The 23,309-nt window shown below is 45.4% G+C and overlaps 1 protein-coding gene across 2 annotated transcripts in view; it reads right to left on the minus strand.

The window, feature by feature from the left end:
- The window catches only part of LOC132868531 (alpha-1,6-mannosylglycoprotein 6-beta-N-acetylglucosaminyltransferase B-like), a 569,499-nt gene that overhangs the window by 250,132 nt on the left and 296,058 nt on the right, over positions 1-23,309 (minus strand). For both annotated transcript variants that reach the window (XM_060901478.1, XM_060901476.1), the window contains exon 9: positions 21,254-21,418. In XM_060901478.1, the coding sequence (XP_060757461.1) occupies positions 21,254-21,418 (165 nt within the window). The remainder of the gene's footprint in view (positions 1-21,253; positions 21,419-23,309) is intronic.

The following is a 23,309-nucleotide window of genomic DNA, read 5'->3' on the forward strand; positions in this document are numbered from 1 at the left end:
TGAGTTGAACGGATTTGTTTATGATGACGTCACAACCACATGACTGTGCTTCACGCTGGGTAGAAGTGTAACGAACTCGATGCGAGTTGTCAACAAATCCTATAACTTGGTTCATGAAACGCGCTTACAAAATATTTTCACTGTAAATATTTATTGTGTAATGGTGCAAAGAGAGAGAGAGCGAGAGAGAGCGAGAGACTCTGCCCTTAGGGCAGAGTCAATACCGCCAGCAAAAATAGGGAAAAAAAGGAGCGATCTCACCTCTTCAGATGATGGTTTAAGTCCTACAATATATTCCTCAAAAAGGGCGTAGAAGAGCAAATTAATCCATCAATGTGTAGCATTCAATTTATTCCGGACCATTAAAGACGCCGCCTTCCGCGTAGAATCATACGTCATCCTCGCCACCATATTGGATAGGTCAACGCAGAGAATAAAGATTCATGCGCTGCGTTTAACTGTACCAACAGGTTTACCGTCCAAACGAGATCACATGGGATTACCTTTCACAGGTGAGAAACAACAAATTAATCCATCAACGTGTAGCATTCAATTTATTCCGGACCATTAAAGACGCCGCCTTCCGCGTAGAATCATACGTCATCCTCGCCGCCATATTGGATAGGTCAAAGCAGAGAATAAAGATTAGCTGCATTTAACTGTACCAACAGGTTTGCCGTCCAAACAAGATCACATGGGATTACCTTTCACAGGTGAGACTGGAAAAATACTTTTCATTGTATTTGGTCATTATAATGTAATTTTACGAACAGATTTTCCTGACTTTGTGGCTAATATGAAGTCTCGCGCATAATAGTTTATGCGCATGCGTCCTTACTTCTTCTATTGTTCTGGTGTCTCTGAAGGGACCGTCTTACAGCGCCCCTAGAGGTGTGGCATGTGTATTGCATCGTTTTCAGCAAGCATTGCGTTGCCATATGGACCTGATATTTTACTGATCGTTGCCCATTTGGACGCGATATATTTTTAAATAACATCTTGTTGCCATTGTCATGTGGATGTAGCCTAAGGCCCTGTCCACACGGCAACGGATTCAGGTGACTCCGATACAATTGCTTATCGTTTAGGCCTGGCGTCCACACGGCACCGGCATTTTGGGTGCCCAAAACGCAATCTTTTTGAGAACGGGTTCCAGAGTGGAAAGATCTGGCAACGTTGCCGTTGTGAAGTCGTCTGGATGAGTAGAACGGATTTGTTTACGATGACGTCACAACCACATGACTGTCAGTGCTTCACGCCGGGTAGAAGTGTAACGAATATCACCAGGATATCACCAGGAAAAAGCCTTACAGAGCACTAGTGAGAGTGAAACACGAGCTTGGATATTATTATTATTATTATTATTATGTTCAGTGTTAGTTCACAGTAGTAATGCAAGAAGCAGAATAGTGACAGTAATAGTGAAGCAAAAACATGCAATTGTACAAACACTGCAGCTCTACAGCAAAATATTCATTTATGAAATGATCTGATTCTTAACACCAGTAGTGCCAATGATCTTCTCATTGCGATGCGATGCGAGTTGTCAACAAATCCTATAACTTGGTTCATGAAATGCGCTTACACAATATTTTCACTGTGAATATTTATTGTGTAATGGTGCAAAGAGAGAGAGAGAGAGAGAGAGAGAGAGAGAGACTCTGCCCTTAGGGCAGAGTCAATCCCGCCAGCAAAAATAGGGGAAAAAAAGGAGCGATCTCACCTCTTCAGATGTTGGTTTTAGTCCTACAATACATTCCTCAAAAAGGGCGTAGAGGAGCAAATTAATCCATCAACGTGTAGCATTCAATTTATTCCGGACCATTAAAGACGCCGCCTTCCGCGTAGAATCATACGTCATCCTCGCCGCCATATTGGATAGGTCAACGCGGAGAATAAAGATTCATGCGCTGCGTTTAACTGTACCAACAGGTTTACCGTCCAAACGAGATCACATGGGATTACCTTTCACAGGTGAGAAACAACAAATTAATCCATCAACGTGTAGCATTCAATTTATTCCGGACCATTAAAGACGCCGCATTCCGCGTAGAATCATACGTCGTCCTCGCCGCCATATTGGATAGGTCAAAGCGGAGAATAAAGATTAGCTGCATTTAACTGTACCAACAGGTTTGCCGTCCAAACAAGATCACATGGGATTACCTTTCACAGGTGAGACTGGAAAAATACTTTTCATTGTATTTGGTCATTATAATGTAATTTTACGAACAGATTTTCCTGACTTTGTGGCTAATATGAAGTCTCGCGCATAATAGTTTATGCGCATGCGTCCTTACTTCTTCTATTGTTCTGGTGTCTCCGAAGGGACCGTCTTACAGCGCCCCTAGAGGTGTGGCATGTGTATTGCATCGTTTTCAGCAAGCGTTGCGTTGCCATATGGACCTGATATTTTACTGATCGTTGCCCATTTGGACGCGATATATTTTTAAATAACATCTCGTTGCCGTTGTCGTGTGGATGTAGCCTATGAGAAGGTATGTCATGTAGCAAGATAACGACCCTAAGCACACAAGTCGTTCTACCAAACAATGGTTAAAGAAGAAGAAAGTTAATGTTTTGGAATGGCCAATTCAAAGTCCTGACATTAATCCAATTGAAATGTTGTGGAAGGACCTGAAGCAAGCAGTTCATGTGAGGAAACCCACCAACATCCCAGAGTTGAAGCTGTTCTGTACAGGGGAATGGGCTAAAATTCCTCCAAGCCGGTGTGCAGGACTGATCAACAGTTACCAGAAAGGTTCAGTTGCATTTATTGCTGCACAAGGGGGTCACACCAGATACTGAAAGTAAAGGTTCACATACTTTTGCCACTCACAGATATGTAATATTGGATCATTTTCCTCAATAAATAAGTGACCAAGTATAATATTTTTGTCTCATTTGTTTAACTGGGTTCTCTTTATCTACTTTTAGGACTTGCATGAAAATCTGATGTTTTAGGTCATATTTATGCAGAAATATAGACAATTCTAAAGGATTCACAAACTTTCAAGCACCACTGTACTAATTACCTATTCTGTATGGCCAATTTCCATCCATCCATCCATCCATCCATCCATCCATCCATCCATCATTAGTCAAGGTCATGGGTAAACTGGAGTCAATCCCAGCTGACTTCAGGGGAGAGGCGGGAAACACCCTGGGCAGGTCGCCAATCTATCACAGAGAGAAAACAGAGACTAGCCTTTCACACTCACACCTATAAGCAATTGAGAGTAGCCATTTGACCTAATCCACATCTTTGTCTTTGGAGTAGGAAGAAACCGGAGCACCACACGAGGTTCAAACTCAAACTTATTGCTGTGAGGCAACAGTATATTGCACCACCATGCTGCCTCAGTGACCAATTTATAAATAAATAAATAAAATGTTGCCATTTGACATAAGACAAAGTTCCATTGATTTGCTTTCTGGATGTCACACAATCACAGAATAGCATGCACACTGTCCCATTTAGTGTTATAGAGTTATTATTGCACAAAGTGTCAAATCATTTCAGTTTTAGACATCTAGGTAGTAAAATGTTTAAAAATGTTTATTTGGAATCAGTGGACTGTTCAAAACCAAACAAGATGTTTTGGCGTTCATCCAAACACCATCATCAGTTGTAGAAGTGTGACAGGAAGTAACTCTGGCAAAAATACAGACAAGGAGGTCACATGATCAGCATGATATGAGATGTTAGTCACAGGGCAACTTAAGATGTCACCGAGTTGTGCTGCCAGAGAAAATAGTGTACCCAAACACTTATGTTGGTGCCCCGCTGTCTAAATGGTTGTGTGATGCGTCAAGTGTGTTGGTGTGGTGAGTGTGTGTGTCCCATGTGTATCCCCACCCTCACTTATATCCTCCACCGCTGGCTTGCATTTTGCGAATAGAGAGCCGAGGGCTTAAGTCTCTCATGCCAGTACATAGCCTCTCCACAATAAGCCCTACACAGTGCCTCCACATGGCAGACAGCGTAAACTGGGTACCTTGCGGCCCCAGGCTAAACTGCGAGGACTCGGAGGAGGTGTGACCCCCAGATGACTGGTACGCAGGCCCACCAGCACGTGGACATGCCCTGGTGCCACTCAAACCATCCCCCAGCTATGGGACAAATAACCCCACTACCTTGTGGGTGGCTCAGGACAGCTAAAGGTTAAGGGAGCCAACCCGATAGAAAAGCCTTGGAGAATGCCTACCCCAGGCATGCGTAGTCTGGGCATGCCTGCACACTGTCGCTTGACCATGCAGAGGAGTTCCTCGACGGGTGTTACAGCGTCACCAGCAAGTGTTGTGGAGTGCTTCAGGCTAGATGAGGCATGCAAGTCTTCCAGGCCCTCCACTGCACCCAGCTTCATGTCCTGCCATCTCGACTCTGTCTTGCCGTGGGAAACCATCGACCCTGGGCGAGAGAGTGAGGATGGCACAGCGCAACCCATCCTCACTGAAATCCAAATGCAAGCGGAAGTTGTGCCTTCATCTTCATCAAACTCCTCCACCATTACCAGTGCATTCATCCTTCATTAACCTTATCCACCATCACTACCCAAGTCCTCCAGCGATGGGCGAGTGATGAAGCGGCAGGTGTTGGACTGCCGTAGCCATGGACCCACACGTGAGGCGGCCCGGGCCACAGGGTCATTGTTCAGTGAACAAGGCAGTACTGGACCTCATCGGCCACCCGAGTGTCTGAGCAGCCCTATTCAGGAATGCACTGCTCACCTCCATGGCATGAGGAAGGAACTGGAAAAGGTGTCTTAAACATTGCCTGCCTCAAAACCCTCCCCTGGTCAGCTTGCCATGTCTGGCAGGAGTTCCCACCACTATCGGTAGAAAATCAACACAAAGAAACAAGACACAAGGTGACTCCTCTCACCTTAGGAGCCTGGGACATGTGTACACTCTTTGATAGAGCTTGTACCTCTAGACCAGAGAGAAGGACTGCACTGGTATCTCAAGAACTAGCAAGATACCACATGCAGATAGCTGCTTTGAGTGAGACCCGTTTTGCTGGCAAGGGTCAGCTGACTGAGGTAGGAGCCGGATTCACGTTCTTCTGGAGTGAAAGAAGTGAAGAGAGCCGTGAATCTGGAGTAGGCTTCATGATACTGACCAGCCTAGTGAAGAAACTGACATCAACACCAAAAGGCATAAATGACAGGCTCATTACACTCTGTCTCCCACTTCCTGAAAAATGCTTTGCTATGATCATCAGCGTTTATGCACCCACAATGACAAATTCTGACGATGTAAAGGAGAAGTTTTATTAGGAACTGAATTCCATCATCGCTGCAGTGTCCAAGAGAGATAAACTCATCATACTAGGGGACTTTAATGCACAAGTTGGATCTGACTATGAAATCTGGCCTGACATCCTTGGCAAACACGGCATTGGAAAATGCAACAGCAATGGCCATCTTCTGCTGGAAACGTGCTCTGCTCACCAACTCATGAGTATCAACTCCCTCTTCCGGCTCCCACGCCACAACAGAACATCTTGGAGACATCCACACTCAAATAATTGACACTTGCTGGGCTACATCCTCACTAGACAGAGAGACAGAAGAGACATCAGGATCACCAAAGCTATGTGTGGTGCAGATTGCTGGACAGATCACTGCCTGCTCATCTCCAAGTTCAAGCTGCATATCCAACCACCCTGAAGACCCCAAGGAAAGAAAATCAAGAAGCGGCTAAACATCACGCCTCTCTCTAACCTCAACAACCGACAAGCTCTCTCAGAAGCGCTGCCCATGCTGCAATTTACCAACAACATGGAAGACTGGACCAAGTTCAGGGACACCATTCATACAACTGCTCTTGCCATGCTTGGGCCTTTTCGTAGGAAACACCAGGACTGGTTTGATGACTGTGATGATCAAATCAGTGCACTGCTCCAAGAGAAACATCAGCTGCACCAAGCAGTCCTGATGGACCCAAACTCCACTCCAAAGAAAGCTGCCCTGAGTGCTGTCAAGAGCAAGGCACAAAGAGTACTCCAGCACATGCAAGACTCTTGGCTCAGTGCCAAAGGTGAAGAGATCCAGGGCTTTGCAGACCACAAAGTCTGGAAGAGTTTCTACAGCGCCATGAGAGCCATCTACAGTCCACCTTCCTCTGGATCGTCCCCCATACTGAGTGCTGATGGCAGTGTCCTTCTCACAGAAAAAATCATCCTTCAACACTGGGCTGAACACTTGACAGTGTTCTGAATTGCCCATCCAACATCAACAATGCCATTGCGTGCCTCTCCCAAGTGCCAGTGAACCCTCACTTGGACGACCTTCCCTCAGAAGCAGAAGTGGTCAAGGCCATCAAGGGCTGATCAAACAGGAAATTTCCTGGAAGTGATGCCATCCCTGCTGAAGTCTATGCCAGTGGTGGACCAACATTCAGCAGCAGCATGACTGAAATGTTCAGAAGAATGTGGCAGCAGTGCCAGATCCCACAGGGCTTCAAGGACGCAACCATCATACACCTCTACAAATGAAAAGGTCATTGTGAACACTGCAATAGCCACTGGGGAATCTCTCTCTTGTCAATTGCAGGGAAGATTCTGGCCCGAGTCCTGCTGAATTGACTGACAGAACACCTTGAATGGGGTTTACTACCTGAAAGACAGTGTGGATTCTGCAGCGGTCGCAGTACTTTTGATGTGATCTTTGCCACCCACCAGTGGCAGGAGAACTGTCAACAGCAGAATGTGAGCCTCTACTCGACATACGTTGACTTGACCAAGGCATTTGACACTGTGTGCCGAGAAGGACTGTGGAAGATCATGTCCAAATTCGGCTGCCCAGATAACTTCATCTCTGTAGCAGTTCGTGTAGGTGGGTGGAGCACAGAAGGACGGCAGGACAGAACTGCTTTTACAAAACTCAATTTTATTTAGCTTTTCAGCTTTTATCTCTCTTCCCACACATTCAGACAAACGCACACACATCAGCCGTCTGGTTGTGGAGAGAGCTCCCTCTGCTCTCGCTCTCTCTCCTTAAATAGGGCGCGGTCACTGGGAAGACACACAAACGTTAATTAACGACAGGTGTAGTGATTCTGCCACTTACCTTCCCTGACTCCGCCCTCCTGTCACAGACCGATGCTAGACCACACCCCCGCTGCCACATACCCCCACCGCCCGACTCAGGCCGGGCAGCCGTCCGGCCCGCAGCCGACTCCCCCCCCTTGACGGGAGAGGAAGTCCGCCACGACCATCTGTGCCCCTGGCCTGTGGATCACCTTGAAGTTAAAGGGTTGGAGTGCCAGATACCAACGGGTGATCCGCGCATTGGCATCCTTCATGCGGTGGAGCCACTGGAGGGGCGCGTGGTCCGAACAGAGGGTGAAAGGGCGTCCCAGCAGGTAGTACCGGAGGGCGAGGACTGCCCACTTGATCGCCAGGCACTCCTTCTCGATGGTACTGTAGCGCCCCTCACGCACCGACAGCTTCCGACTAATGTATAAGACTGGGCGATCCTCCCCCTCCACCCGCTGGGACAAAACGGCCCCCAGCCCTCTGTTCGACGCATCCGTCTGCAACATAAAGGGAAGAGAAAAGTCAGGGGAGTGTAAAAGTGGCCCCCCATACAGTGCAGCCTTTACCTTAGAAAAAGCCCGCTGGCATTGCTCCGTCCACTGGACCGGATCTGGTGCCCCCTTTTTAGTCAGATCAGTCAGCGGGCTGGTGACGTCCGAATAATTAGGTATAAACCTACGATAATAGCCAGCCAGTCCCAGGAACTGTCTCACCCCCTTTTTGGTCTTGGGCCTCGGGCAGGCTGCAATCGCTGCGGTCTTGTTAATCTAGGGACGCACCTGCCCATTGCCCAAGTGGAAGCCCAGATACCATACTTCCACCCGCCCAATCACACACTTCTTCGGGTTGGCTGTGAGACCCGCCCGCCTCAGCGACCTAAGGACGGCCCTCAGGTGTTATAGGTGCCGCGGCCAGTCATTACTATAAATAATGATATTGTCTAGGTACACGGCCGCATAGGTGGCGTGGGGGCGGAGGACCCTGTCCATCAGCCGCTGAAACATAGCGGGCGCCCCAAACAGCCCAAAAAGAAAGTGTGACGAATTGGTGTAAGCCAAACGGTGTGGAAAAGGCCGTTTTTTCCCGGGATAATGGAGTCAAGGGGATCTGCCAATAACCCTTTGTTAAATCCAGTGTTGAGTAAAAACGAGCCATGCCTAGCCGATCAAGCAACTCATCAATACGAGGCATTGGGTACGCATCGAATTTAGACACCGCGTTGATTTTTCTATAGTCTACACAGAACCGGACCGATCCTTCGGCCTTGGGTACCAAGATCACCAGGCTGCTCCAGTCACTGTGGGACTCCTCGACGATGCCCATTTCGAGCATGGCCTCGAGTTCTTCCCGAACCACCTTTTTCTTGTGTTCGGGTAACCTGTAAGGGCGGCTACGCACTACCACCCCCGGGGGCGTCTGAATGTGGTGCTCTATGAGGTTAGTGCGGCCAGGCAGGGGCGAGAACACATCCGAAAACTCGGTCTGCAACTGGGCAACCTCCGCGAGTTGGGTTGGGGAGAGGTGGTCTCCACAGGGGACCGGCGAGGGACGTGATGCTAATGCTCCTTTTTGAACCTCCGGCCCCAGCTCCGCCTTCTCCGGAACCACCGACACCAACGCCACGGGGACCTCCTCGTTCCAGAGTTTGAGTAGGTTGAGGTGGTAAATCTGTAGTGCCCCACCCCTATCCGTTTGCTTCACCTCATAGTCGACGTCCCCGACCCGCCGTGTGACCTCAAATGGTCCATGCCACTTGGCGACTAATTTAGAGCTCAATGTGGGCAACAGTACGAGTACTTTCTCTCCCGGTGTGAACTCTCTAAGGCGTGTACCCTTGTTGTACAGGCGGGTTTGCCATTCTTGGGCCTGCCGCAAATTCTCCTGGGTTAGGTGTGTGAGTGTGTGGAGTTTTGCGTGCAGATCAATAACGTATTGAATTTCATTTTTGCTTGGTGAAGGTCCCTCCTCCCAATTTTCTCGCAGCACATCTAAAATGCCACGTGGCTTATGCCCATATAATAATTAAAACGGGGAGAACCCCGTGGAGGCTTGGGGGACCTCTCGCACTGCAAAGAGCAAGGGTTCGAGCCATTTATCACAGTTACGCGCGTCCTCACTTACAAATTTTTAAATTATGTTTTTAAGGGTGCGATTAAACCGTTCCACTAAACCGTCCGTTTGTGGGTGATGCACGCTGGTGCGGATCGGCTTAATACCTAATAACCCATACAGTTCGTTCAGTGTTCGTGACATAAACGAGGTGCCTTGATCAGTCAGAATCTCTTTCGGGATTCCAACTCGGGAGATGACGCGGAAGAGTGCCTCCGCAATACTGCGTGCTGAGATATTGTGAAGAGGCACTGCTTCCGGGTATCGCGTTGCATAGTCCACTAGAACTAATATAAAGCGGTACCCTCGTGTTGACCGATCTAATGGCCCGATGAGATCCATCCAAATTCTTTCGAACGGGGTCTCGATTAATGGTAGAGGGCGTAAAGGCGCTTTTGGAATGGCCGCTGGATTTACTAACTGGCATTCGCAGCACGCCGTACACCACCTACGGACATCACCGCGAATCCCCGGCCAATAGAATCGGGCCATTATTCGGGCTAGTGTTTTATCCTGCCCTAAGTGTCCAGCCATGGGATTAAAGTGAGCTGCCTGGAATACCAATTCCCGGCGGCTCTTCGGAATTAAAAGCTGCGTGACTCGCTCTTTAGTTTGAGTGTCCTGCGTCACTCGGTATAATCTATCCTTCATAATCGCAAAGTAGGGGAAGGACGGGGTGGCGTTTGGCTGGAGCGTTTGACCATCGATTACTCTCACTTGGTCAAACGCATGTCACAGAGTCTCGTCTTGCGACTGCTCTAATGGGAAATCCGTGAGGGATTCCCCAATAAAGAGAGGAGGGGCCGGCGGCTCCTCACTCTGACGTGGAGATGACGTAGATGGCTCTGTGACAGCTGCTCCCGCCAAAGCGACACCGGGACCTCCCCCTGTCAAATGGCAGGACCCACTCTTTACTAAGTGTGTCATTAAATCCCGAAATCCCAGCCAATCAGTCCCCAAAATTAAAGAGTGGGTAAGGCGAGGATTAACCGCCGCCTTCACTATAAATTTTTCCCCTCGGAAAAAAATGTGGACTGACACTAAAGGGTAGTTGTGAACATCCCCATGCACACACAACACCTTCACCAATTGTGTTCCCCCCAATGCTTCGTCTTGAACCAGGCTTTGGTGGATTGAGGTCTGATTACAAGCAGAATCCACCAACGCCTGATATGTATCCCCTTGGATACTCACCGGTATGCGATACGCTCTGGCCCGATCGAGGGTGGCTCCTGGCGCGTTGGGGATCAGAACCACCACGCCCACCTCCATTACTGAGCACTGCTGTTGGAGGTGGCCCGGTTCCCCGCAGCGCCAGCAAACCGGCCCGGGCTTCCTCTCTGCACTAGTGCTCTGGGGCTCACTCACCTGGGGGGGGGAGACAGACACAGAAGGGAGACACGGAAAGGCACCATGGGTGCGGCGGGCCGGCTGAGGTGGCGCCGGCCCCCGCCTCCGCGGTGGGGGAATGGGGCGAGGAGAAGACACAGGAGGAGGAGAGAGAGAGAGAGAGAGAGAGAGAGAGAGAGAGAGAGAGAGAGAAAGAGGTCATCTGCTGTCCTGCCATCGGAACAGCCGCCAGATGAACTCCGCCAGCTCGATTGCCTGATCCAGCGACGCCGGGTGGTGGCACTGGACCCACTCTGCGGTTCCCGCTGGTAAACGCACGACGAACTGTTCCAGTACCACCTGGTCGATGAGTCCCTCGGCGTCGCAGCTGTCAGCCCTCAACCACTGCCAGCAGGCGTCCCGGAGTTGCTGGCCAAACGCAAACGGCCGGCCGACTTCCTCCAAGCGCAGAGCGCGTAAAAGCTGATGTTGTTGCTCCAGGGTGCATCCCACCCGCTGGAGGACGGCCCGGCGAAGGTCCGCGTAGGCCAGCTGGCGGTCGGCGGGGAGCTGTAGTGCAGCCAGCTGCGCCTCTCCCGTTAGCAGGGGGAGGAGGTGTGCTGCGCGCTGTTCCACCGGCCACCCCGAGGTCTCTGCTACCTGCTCAAAGAGCGTGAAGAACGCCTAGGGGTTGTCCTGCGGGCCCATCTTCGTGAGGGTGAGGGTGGAAGGGCCCGCGGCGGTGGAGATGGTGGACCCCGCCGACGCGAGGAGGTGCCGGAACGCCCGACGATCTTCCTGTTGCGCCAGCACCAGGGCCTCGAACTGTTGTTCTTGCTCCTTTCGGAGGGCGAGCAGCGCCTGGTGCTGGCTCTGTTGGGCCGTGGCGAGGGCGTGGATCAGGTCGGTGAAGGTGGAGGACTCCATGGGGCTGTTGTCTTCTGTGCTCTTCCTGGGTTTTGGCACCACTGTAGCAGTTCGTGTAGGTGGGTGGAGCACAGAAGGACGGCAGGACAGAACTGCTTTCACAAAACTCAATTTTATTTAGCTTTTATCTCTCTTCCCACCCATTCAGACACATGCGCACACATCAGCCATCTGGTTGTGGAGAGAGCTCCCTCTGCTCTCGCTCTCTCTCCTTAAATAGGGCGCGGTCACTGGGAAGACACACAAACATTAATTAACGACAGGTGTAGTGATTCTGCCACTTACCTTCCCTGACTCCGCCCTCCTGTCACAGACCGATGCTAGACCACGCCCCCGCTGCCACAATCTCCATGATCCACCAGTTTCCTGACGGAATGCAGGCATGCATCCAAGACAATGGAGCCCACAGTGAGTCTTTTGCTGTGACCAATGGTGTGAAGCAAGGGTGCGTCCTCGCGCCTATGCAATTTAGCATGATGTTTTTAGCCATGCTTTCTGATGTCTTTTGCAAAAGAGACACCAGAATTAGGATCCACTACCGAATGGACGGGGCATTTTCAATCTTCACAGACTTCAGGCCAAAATGAAAATCCACACCACCACCATCTGTGAATTACTCTTCATGGATGACTGCTCTCTTGCATCTCTACCTCAGTCAAGGCATTGAGGGCGCATGGACTGCTTTGCGGCTGCATGCACAGACTTTGGACTGACCAATACCAAAAAGACAGAGGTGCTGCACCAACCTGCACCGGGTCAGCCATACGTCAAGCCTCAGATCACTGTTGGAGGTGAAGTGCTTACTATATGCGACAAGTTTGTTTACCTTGGGAGCACCCTCTCACGCAGTGTGCACATCAACCAGGAAGTCGACTATCAGATTTCCAAGGCTAGTGCTGCATTTGGCAGACTGTAATTGTCTGTGTGGGACCACCGGGGAATCTCGCTAAAAACCAAGATAAAGGTCTACCAAGCTGTAGTCATGACTTTGCTCCTGTATGGCTGTGAATCATGGACTGTCTACAGCCAGCATGCAAAGCAGCTGAACAGATTCCATATGGGCTGCCTAAGAAGAATTATGCGTGTCAAGTGGCAAGACTTAGTCCCTGACACTGTGATCATGACCAGGGCTGGCCTTCTAAGCATTTTTGCCATCCTGAAGTGCTCTCAACTCCGGTGGTCTGGACATGTTCACCACATGTATGATGACCAACTTCCCAAGCACTTGTTCTATGGAGAGCTCTGCTCTGGGAGACGCTCGCAGGGCGGACAGAGAAAGAGATTCAAGGATGCTCTCAAAGTCAACCTGAAGTGCTGCAACATCTGCCCAGGGACTTGGGAAAGAGAGGCCAACAACAGAAGCCACTGGAGAGCTGCCATCACCCAAGGGGTAAACGCTTATGAAAAACAATGGGTCCAAGATGCCCAAGCCAAGCACCAACAGAGGAAGAGCAGAGTATGCAGCTCTACATCATCATTACCAAATCACCCCTCACCCATCACCCCACACTCATGTCCACATTGCCATCGTACATTCCGTGTGAGGATCAGCCTCATCAGCCACTTTTGCACCCACCATCAATGAAGCAGCATGGTCCTCTTCACCTGCAAAGGATGATGATGATGATGATGATGATCATCATCATCATGTTGGTGCCCCTCTTCATACTTGTGTAGGTGCAATTGGTAATTGAGTGATCAATCTCATTAAATCTGAAAGTTAATAATTAAATCATGAATCAGTCTCATTGAATTGTTTTCATTGAATCAGTCTCATATTATCATTAAATCACTCATGGAATCAGTCTCATTGGATCAGTCTCATTAATTAATACCATTAATTTTGGTGCTTAATAATAAATTACCAAACAGCTAAATGATGGTATATTCTGAATTATTATGATCACTTACCATATTACATAAATCATATGCACCTTTGAATTCTTTGAGATTGTGTGACTTCAAGGAATATGGAAGCAAATAAACACACAGTTTCAATAATAATTGAGTTTATTATAATAAAGCTAAAATGAATAATGTCAGCAGATATTTACATATAAACAAGCATCAACGGTGTGTGTGTGTGTGTGTGTGTGTGTGTGTGAGAGAGAGAGTGATTGGAATCTTATCTGAGGTATGTGTGTGTGTTTGTGTGTTATAAAAGAATTAGCTCTGGTAGCTAACTCAAAAGAATTAGCTTTGGTTGCTAAGACAAAAGAATTAGCTTTGTGTTGCTAGCTAAGGGGTGTGTGTCACCACGTGGGGTTTGAGAACAAAGGATTTAGCTCTGGTTGCTAGCTAAGATGTGTTGGCCACATGTGGAGAGACAGATTAGCCTTGTGTCGCTAGCTAAGACAAAGGGATGCTAGCTAAGGTGTGTTTGTGAGGCCTGTGGAGGAGGGCCACCACGTGTTCCCTTGAGACAATACAATTAGCCTTGGATGCTAATGGGACAAAAGAATTAGCCGTAGGCTAATTTCACTAGTTTATAACAGTACTGAATCTGCTGAAATCTTGATGGTCAAAATGTGTAATAAGGAAATTGAGGATGTTCGTAAGGAATAAAGAGAAGCATGCAAAACCCATCTATTAAACACAACTGAGAGATCAAAACAAAATAGAACAATCAATTCAACACAAAAATCAGTGTGCACACTTAAACAGTTCCTGAGTTTAAATTCACACTACTTCAATAAAGCAAATTCCTAAGACTAGTTTTATGCCCCAAAATTTGCCAGTCTTACTTAGTATCTTGCTTATAGCAAGATTATGAGAAGAAGTTCAGAGACTTTTGGAGTTTCACCATTGTGAAGCACGTGAAGCGCAGATAATTTCTTGGTCCGACGCGTGGTTGCTCGTGATGAAGAGAGTCTCTGATCAGACAATGTGCACAGCGATTTAATTAGAAGGATCCGGTCGCTTCTAATTTTAAATTAACTGCTTGGGCTGCAGTCGTACGTACTTATAATGAATAAAACTGGTTGTAACTCGACTGAGTTAAAAATCGCGCGATTCTGGAGTCTACCTTGGCCAAGGGTACGAAAGAAAAGCGCTAAATTCTGTTTCTTGGAAGAAAGAAGAAAAGACGTCTTTATCTGGTTTTCTGGTGGAGCAAATCCGCTTTTTGCTTGCAGACTGCTGGTCCAGATGGAAAGAGGAAGAAGGAAGCGTTGCTCAGTTGCTTATAGCTTCCTGGAGGATCTGACGTAGGTGATCCCGCCCACGCATGACGTAGGTCAACGCGGAAGTTGGCTGATGGGAAATGTAGTTTCTTAAAGAGACTGTACCTACACTTGTGAGGTGGAGCAAGCTGGTTTGTCCAACCACATGGCTGAATTGAGTAACATTGACAATTTGTTTTCATACATCCAAGGTGATTTGATCATGCATTTTTAAAGCTCTGAGTAAAATCAAACATGAGCTCACACTCAAGCTGAGAATGAAACCCAGATCACTGTCATTCTGCAGCAGACACATTAATGCTGCAATTTTCTACCACACAAGTTATAACTGCCTCAATGTAATACTATAGAGGACTTTCACGGACATCACAGATTTTTGTTTTTCATGAAGCATCCACCATATTGCTGGGCAAACAAAGAAGCAGCCGCAACAGTTAATAATGCAAAATCGAGATGACTGCAGCCAGTACAATCTCTCTGAAACAATTAAAAATTTATATTATACCAGCAGATTGCGTTACCTCCAAAAGCTGAAATGTACAGGGATCACAGATCCATATAATTTACCCACAAATGTGTTTATTTATTATTTATTCTGCACACTGCTCTGTGTGTGTGTGTGTGTGTGTGTGTGTGTGTGTGTGTGTCAGAGGAAAAAATATAAAGCTTCTTAAATTTACCCACAAATGTATTTATTCCACTGGAAAAGTGTTCACCAAACCAGCTACCAGATTTGGGATGTTATGACATCCTGAACTATTTAGTATTTGGACTTCTAAATACACTGGAGATGCAAAAGGCTTACAAAAGTACAGATGCCTACTGATATTTCGAGGCAGGTTTCGTGCATGTCGGAAGGTTATGGGAAATTCCTTATAAAAAATACCTTATGACAAAGGTAAGCTCAAACATGGACTTCTAATAGTAATAAACAAGCCAGCATATCTAGCAATCTAGCATATTAGATGGTATTTAGTATACATTATCAGTACATAACCAACATATTGCTAGTTGAACCAAGCATTAGGTCTAATAAAATATATCACAGCCCACATCCAGATATAAAGTTTAATGTTGCACAGAGCTTTTACACTAACCTGATGTAAAATGTTCTCCACACACACACACACACACACACACACACACACAGGAATGTTTTGTTGGCATCTAGTCTTCCTGTTTAACTGCAGCTTGCCATTTTTCTCATCTTTCTAGGTTCACCGAGAAGCGGTGAAAAGTTAAACCAGGCTTATCTCTATGTCTGTTATCCATCCATCCATCCATCCATCCATCCATCCATTATCTGTAGCCGCTTATCCTGTACAGGGTCGCAGGCAAGCTGGAGCCTATCCTAGCTGACCAGGCCCGCCGACAGGGGGGGACAAACGGGTATGTTGTCCCGGGCCCAGGAATGGGGGGGGCAGAACTGGGCTCTCATGAAGTTGCGGTTATTTTATTTCATTTCAAAATGTGTTGATTTGGGGGAGAAATGTGCTATATTTGCATTCAATAAATGATTTCTAGATCTTTTGCCTTTATTGTCTTTGAAAAAGGCGTCAAGAACCCCCTACCACCCATGCAAAAATGGTTTGATCTGACTCTTTGATTAAGGGGAAAAAAAACGACATCGTTTGATCATAGCGTTTCGACAATCAGCGAGCGTGCCATTTGCCAACATGCACAAGTCAGGAGCAAAGAAAAGAAAAGAGAAAAAGAGAGGAAGAAACCAAGAGACTCAGGGGCTCATTGCATAAATATTTTAAAAAAGATTCGGATGATGTAGCAGGTACTAGCAAAGGCAGTGGGGCAGCTGAGCCAGGTAAGACCAGTGTTGGGCACGTTACTTTCAAAAAGTAATTATAGTTACTAGTTACTTTTCCCAAAAGTAACTGAGTTAGTAACAGAGTTACTTTGTCATAAAAGTAACTAATTACCAGGGAAAGTAATTATTCCATTGCATTTTGTTCCCCCTCAAAAAAAATCAAATTAAATTAATCATAATAAAAGTGAATGTTAAATGTGTTTAATGACTGAAATGGACACTTAACAGAACCAATTAATAATTTTATCTACACTATATTAATATTTTTGTGGGACAATGTGAGATAAGACATCTATCAAATGTAATATATTTTTGTAGTTATTAAAATGTTACTAATTACTGGCCACTGACGAGGAGAAACGCTTTGTTCCTCGACATAATGTGCATTGCACGTAGACACTCTTGCCTTTTATTTCAAGTAATGAAAAGTCCTGTCTGTATTTCCAATGTGAAAGCGCAGTGCTGGGCTGACCGCTCGCCATCGCTGTGTCTTCCGATTGAAAGAGCGTGCAGTAGTGCAGTAGGCGTGGCCTACTGCACAACTGTAGTATGTTGTCCAAATCTACTCTGATTGGCTTACTGTGCCGTTGTCTCGTGTCTCCCTGCCCCACACGAAAGCAGAGGAAAGAAAGGCTGAACGAGCAGCATGCCAGATGAGAACAGCTTTAATAAAGTAACGCATAGTATTTTATTGTAAGTAATGGGAACGGCGTTATAACGGCATTATAACGATGTATAAAGTAATTAGTTAGATTACTCGTTACTAAAAAAAAAGTAACGCCGTTAGTAACGCCGTTTATTTCTAACGCCGTTATTCCCATCACTGAGTAAGACACAGCCAACTTTTTCCAGCCTCGTAAAGTAACCCCAACCAAGGCACGCACGGCACGCAATTCATGTTACAAATGAGGGGAGAGCAAGTCACACTGAACACCATATCAAACGCACAGGGCATTGAATCATTTCATAACCACAACGGCTTAATAACATTGTGTTTCATATATCTGATTGAAGCTAAGAATATTCACATTAGCCCGCAATCATATCCCGCCGTTTCTCGAGCGGTGTGTTTTTCACACTCTGCTTTTCACACTGGACAGTACGCACGCACAACAAAAGTCCGGCGCATTGCATTTCGCACCTGAATAGTTGAAGACTAAGGAAATGTTAAAATGTTAAAACTGTAAAAATGTTGAAATGCTAAAATGAAATGGTTGTTGACCGGTTGAATGGTTTTTGAATACCGGTCATTTAAGGGTTGGAGTGAGTAGAGACTGGGATAAGAGAGGTGTGTGTGTGTGGGTTGGCCCGGGGGGGCCCCATTCAGAGCATTTTGTCCCGGGCCCAGCCAAAGCTGTCAGCAGCCCTGTAGCTGACTATGGGCAAGAGGTGGGGTACACCCTGGACAGGTTGCCAGGTCATTGCAGGCTCTGTTAGTACATCCAAAAATCACTACAGGTCTCTGGCATTGTTCTTTTAGATGCAACTTCTACAAGTTTATCTGTAGATGTTTACTGAATATGGCTTAATCACTCGTGTACACTTGCACCAGTCACTGACGAACACAAAGCTTGCCCAGCAAAATGGCCACGTAAACAAATCTGCAGTTGCAATGACGTCACGTGAAAGTCCACAGTTACAGTATAATTCACATCAGTGTCAGCAACTTCATGAGATTCCATAATGTAATTGGTTTACAGTTTTATTATGTGAATTGATCACATTCCACATAATTCAATCTAGTAATTAGAAATTTGTTTAAATTAAGTTTATTATAAGCAGTGAAATCATTTCTTAACAAGAAAGCTAATATTTTTATGCAAAATATACATTTTTTTTTTTCTTAAATCTGATAGACCACATATTCCTTTTTTGTATTCATGCTAGATGTTTGTATGCTGTTGTCTCTCAACCGCCAATTACAGGGTTATTCCAAACATTCACAAGCTAGTAACCTATAACATAAGTGTCATAGTCTCTTAACTTAAAGCATATACGCAGAACCATGGCCTCACTTTTAGTTTATAAATGCCTTGAGGCCTCAAGAATGGCACAGGAATAGTTTTAAGCATTAACAATAAATCCAAGATAGTAATTTTTATGGTTAAAATGATTCGTATAGGTAGCGGTCTGAGTGAATGACCTTGACATCCGTGATGTCACAGTAGGAAGTCTATCGGTCTCCTCACCATTTCCGCTATACTAAAAACACAGAGCTGACTGCAACTTCGATCCTCCATTTTGAGCTAATTTATCACCATACCACATAGATGTGTTGCTGGCGGGTGCAGCAACACGACAGAAGGTGGATTGATGTTGCATTCATGGTCCAAGAATGTTCAAACTGCAAAGATTTGGACACATTTTGCAAGAAATTCACAGACTGGGCGTTTACGAAGTGGTCTCTCCTCTGCTCTGCACATTTTACTGAGGACTCGTATGAAACCTCTGATCTGTTGAGAAGCGTTGGCTATAAGCCCTTATTGAAAGAGATTGCAGTACCAACAAGTAAGAAAAGAAGACTAAGGGTGTATTCAGACCAGGATAGTTCGATAGTTCACTTGCTTTGGTCCGAACCAAATGTTTTTTTTATTTTTTCATTTTGGTGCGGTTCGCTTTCACACTGTACATTTTAGTAAGCGGACCAAAATCTGTCAACAAAGCCGCGCGCCCTGAGGTCGTTCAGCTATTGGTCAGAGACGACACGCACACAAAGCGTTAAGTTCAAAAGTAGTCATGGAGGCTTTCCATGCTGTTATTCTTTTTAATGTCATCAAAGCTATATGTTTTTTCCAGTTTTTACTGTTTTCACAATTGTGCGATTACTATGCTGTTGTACAAGTAATTTATCAACGACGGCGACAAAGGGCAAGGCGGCTACGGAGGATAGCGCTGATGAGCGCACATCATGTTGTGACAGTTCTGGCTCTTCACGCAATAGATGAATTTCTTTTTTGCATCGCTAGTACTGCCACTTTTTGAAAGAATGTCCCTGATTTTAATGTAGGTCTGATGGAGTTTCTTCACTTTTAGCCGACATTGTTCTGGGGAGCGCGTGAACCCCTTCTCCTTCATTTTCTCACTGAATACAGCAAACACGTCAGCATTTTTGTGTGTTCTCTCTAAAAGCTCAGACATGTGGACATCTGCTCATATATCCACAAGGGTACGCGTTTCTTCCTCAGCCCACGTTTGCCCCCTACTCATTTTTTGTACTCTGTAGTCTAGCCTACCACTGGTCTGAATGACTGAACGACTGTTGTAAGGTTCCCTTGACAACCAAAACAGTGTTTGCACTTTGCGGTGGAGTGTCAAGACTCTGTTTCCCATAATGCTCGACAAACGACGGAAGTTCCCGAGGTACAAAAAAGCAAAACTGTCGGATTAGGTCCGGTCTGCTGTCACACCTCCAAAAGATCCGCACCAGGGTTCCTTTGGTCCGGACCGAGTCCGACCTTGCAGCTTGGTCTTGGTCCGCTTGTTTGGTCCGGACCAGAGTTCAGTGGTTTGTATTCAGACCAACCCAAAAGATCCGGACCAAGGGAAATTTGGTTCGTTTGGTCCGGACCAAACAACGTAGGTGTGAATATGCCAGAAAAGGAAAGTAAGTTCAGTTGCACCAGTTGTCCCGGAGTGTGAGCCGAGTAATAATGGCAGAGTACTCAGTATGAAGAATGAGTCGATCAGTCGTAAGACTTCTCTGCTGGATATGCTCTTTCTCCCCTCCCCACTGGATATGCTTGTCACAGCAGCAATATCTCGCCCTTACGTGGAAGCGAATAACGAAGAACTGAAAGTCAGATTGTTTCAAAACAATCGGCCACAAGCTTGGCCTTCAAACGTGAGAACACAGACAGGTAAGATGCGACTCTCTTTTGGTTACATAAAACCAACACTCCTTATTTACCTGCATTTAGATTAATACATGGCACTTTTATTGTGCATTTAAGTTACCAGTATAAGATTATTTAATTTGCTTCAGAATGTGATTGTTTCAGTTCATCTGATTATTTAATTAGCCTTTTACATTTTATCAGTGAAAATGCATGCATGTACATGTATATTGCATAAGTTATAATGCCTAACCTGTTTTAATGATGAGACGGTCAGTTCAATTCTATCCAGTTCTCTAGATAGCTTTGTTCTCTGGCTTTATTTCGTAAGGTGGGGGCCTCCGTGGCCAACGTGTTACTATCGGATTCACTTTCTGACGGTTTGAGCTGATATGGTTGTACACACACTCCAATTTCAGGACTATCACAATCTGATGTATTACTATCTGAGGAAGCTGAAGACTCTCCAATAAATCCAAATGAAGAGGCCACTGCAATCACTCTCGCCTGCCGAGTCTGGCTTTGGTCTATAGCACCGGTTACCGCTGTGACATCACCCACCCAGGGCTGGCTGGCTCAGTGGGGCAGCTCGAATGCCAACTTTGTGGTTGATTTTAACTCTCAAAAATACACATTTTTTATTCCCAAGTATGCAGCGTACAAGTTGTACAAGAGTCAAGGATGGAGATACTATCCACTCAGAAACGCACTTAAAAATAAAGGTTCAGCATATATCCTTTAAATTTGTTTGAGGACATGTCATTATTTATGTTGTTCAACCACACCATGAGCTATGGTCATGAGCCACTCCTGTCTATTTCAACAGACACTGTCCTGTATGTTGCATGTTTAGACAAACCTTTGAATAAGCATCTGAAATTTTATTCATCTTATGTAAGGTGAAATTCTTCGTGGACAATATTGACCTTGGACTCACATAATGACCCATATTGTCATGTAAAGTTGTAGAGTGCCCCGGCATATCCAATCCGTTAATACATAAGCTCACCCTCTTCTGCTGCCTCTGTTGGCTGCGTAGACGCTTGTCCAGCCTGCGAGCAGCTCCAGCCCACTGCATGGCCAACCTGCGTATCCGCCTCCTCATGAAGCTCAGAGACTCTTTCCCTGAACTGACCTGCTCCAGCAGAGGGCCCATATCAGCACGAACTATTGCCTGAAGAGATACACGGTCAGATTTGTTCATTAAGGATATTAAAAAGACAACATGTGCTGTCTTTTTACCAGAGTGCTGTATAGTGAGGACTGCACATAATGTATACAGTAAAAGACAGGGCACTATCAATATATCTAAGCTACACAATCAAAAGAACAGGACAAACACACAAAAAAAATAAAGGCATAGAAACTGTTCATGAAAAAAAGAACAAATGAAAAATAATATTTTTAATAATGCCATATTGGTTGAATATATTTAAAATATTTGATCAGTGTGTCACTACTTTTGGCACATATACATTTAAGAAAAAGTAGAAGGATTTTTGTTAGAATAAGGATAAACAGTTTCTTCTATTGTTTGACTGGAAAATTAGAATTGTTGTATGTCATTTTTTAAATATAATTTTTGCTCATTTACATTACATGGCGTATGAAGGGTCGCAATAATTCCAGAGGGCACTGTATCTATGTTCTATGATGCTATTCACGGCATATGTTAATTCCAGAGTTATGCAAGAGAGTCAGGTGTATGAGCATGCACGAGCCAGTCAGTTGCCACAGCTGCAGAAATGTTTTGCTTGTAGACTACTGTTCAAACTGTCTACTCGAACTTGCCTAGTTTCACTCTACTGTAAACACAGGCTGTACAAAATGCATTTTATTCCCGAGGCATCCTGCTGTGCAGTGCAGCATAAAATTGTTTTCTGAACCACATAAAGGTTCAGGAGTTTTCAGGTTCGTTCAAGTTTGAGTTAAGTGCACACTGAGGATTGAATGCTGAAAATGCACACACCAATATTCATACCTCAAATGTAACTCTACATTTAAGAAGTACTGAGAGGTGTAAGAATTATGCACATGGGATGAAGTTTGAAACAAAACAGAGCAATTCTGAATTGCATTTTTCATGTGCAATATCAGCTTGAGTGAAAAGCAGCATTACTACATGATAGTTTGATGAAACCACTATACATGTCACTCATGGGTTTTAAGTAAAACTATGGAATGCCATTTCATATATTAAAGCCAAACAAAACCCCAAATTAAACTCCTTTATACTGACAGATAATATCCATACAAGACATGTTTGAGTATTTGTTCATATTTGTACCAGTACACTGTATACAGATTATTTTTCTTTTGAAATAAAACTTCCCTGGGTGCTGCCATCTTACCTTTTCCCGAGGTACAAATATCATGCTCAAAGTACAAATTATGCAACAGAATCCAAGATTGTGATATCACTTACTCACAAAACACATCAGGTGGACTGGGGTTTAAACTCAGGTCTGCAGACTGAGAGACAGTGTAATACCCCCTGAGCCACTACAATGGATAAACTAGCCCCAACTGCAGAGAAACACAATCACAAGAAGGTAGCTGCAGACCTTTACTTTAGATCTGGCAAATTCCAAATAATGCAGGTTTTGCACCAAACAGGTCCCATATGAGGTCTTAGTGACAGAAAAATTCACAAAAAGAAGTCCAAACAGGTAGCACTTTAAAGGACATGGGACATGAAACATAAATGCATGCTATATCAGTTTCTTTCCATTAAAAATATGAAATAATTGCATCAACAAATACAAAATTATCTATTAAATTCAGCAAAATCGTTATATTCGTGATGATTATATGGCATTTCTGCTCGAGCTCCGATATGCATATTTTACAACCGGAAGAGCTGCTGTCACGTGATCATACAGTGGTACTTGAAAGTTTGTGAACCCTTTAGAATTTTCTATATTTCTGCATAAATATGACCTAAAACATCATCAGATTTTCACACAAGTCCTAAAAGTAGATAAAGAGAACCCAGTTAAACAAATGAGACAAAAATATTATACTTGGTCATTTATTTATTGAGGAAAATGATCCAATATTACATA

The sequence above is a fragment of the Neoarius graeffei genome, chromosome 20 (genome assembly GCF_027579695.1).
Source record: "Neoarius graeffei isolate fNeoGra1 chromosome 20, fNeoGra1.pri, whole genome shotgun sequence".
NCBI lineage: Eukaryota > Metazoa > Chordata > Actinopteri > Siluriformes > Ariidae > Neoarius > Neoarius graeffei.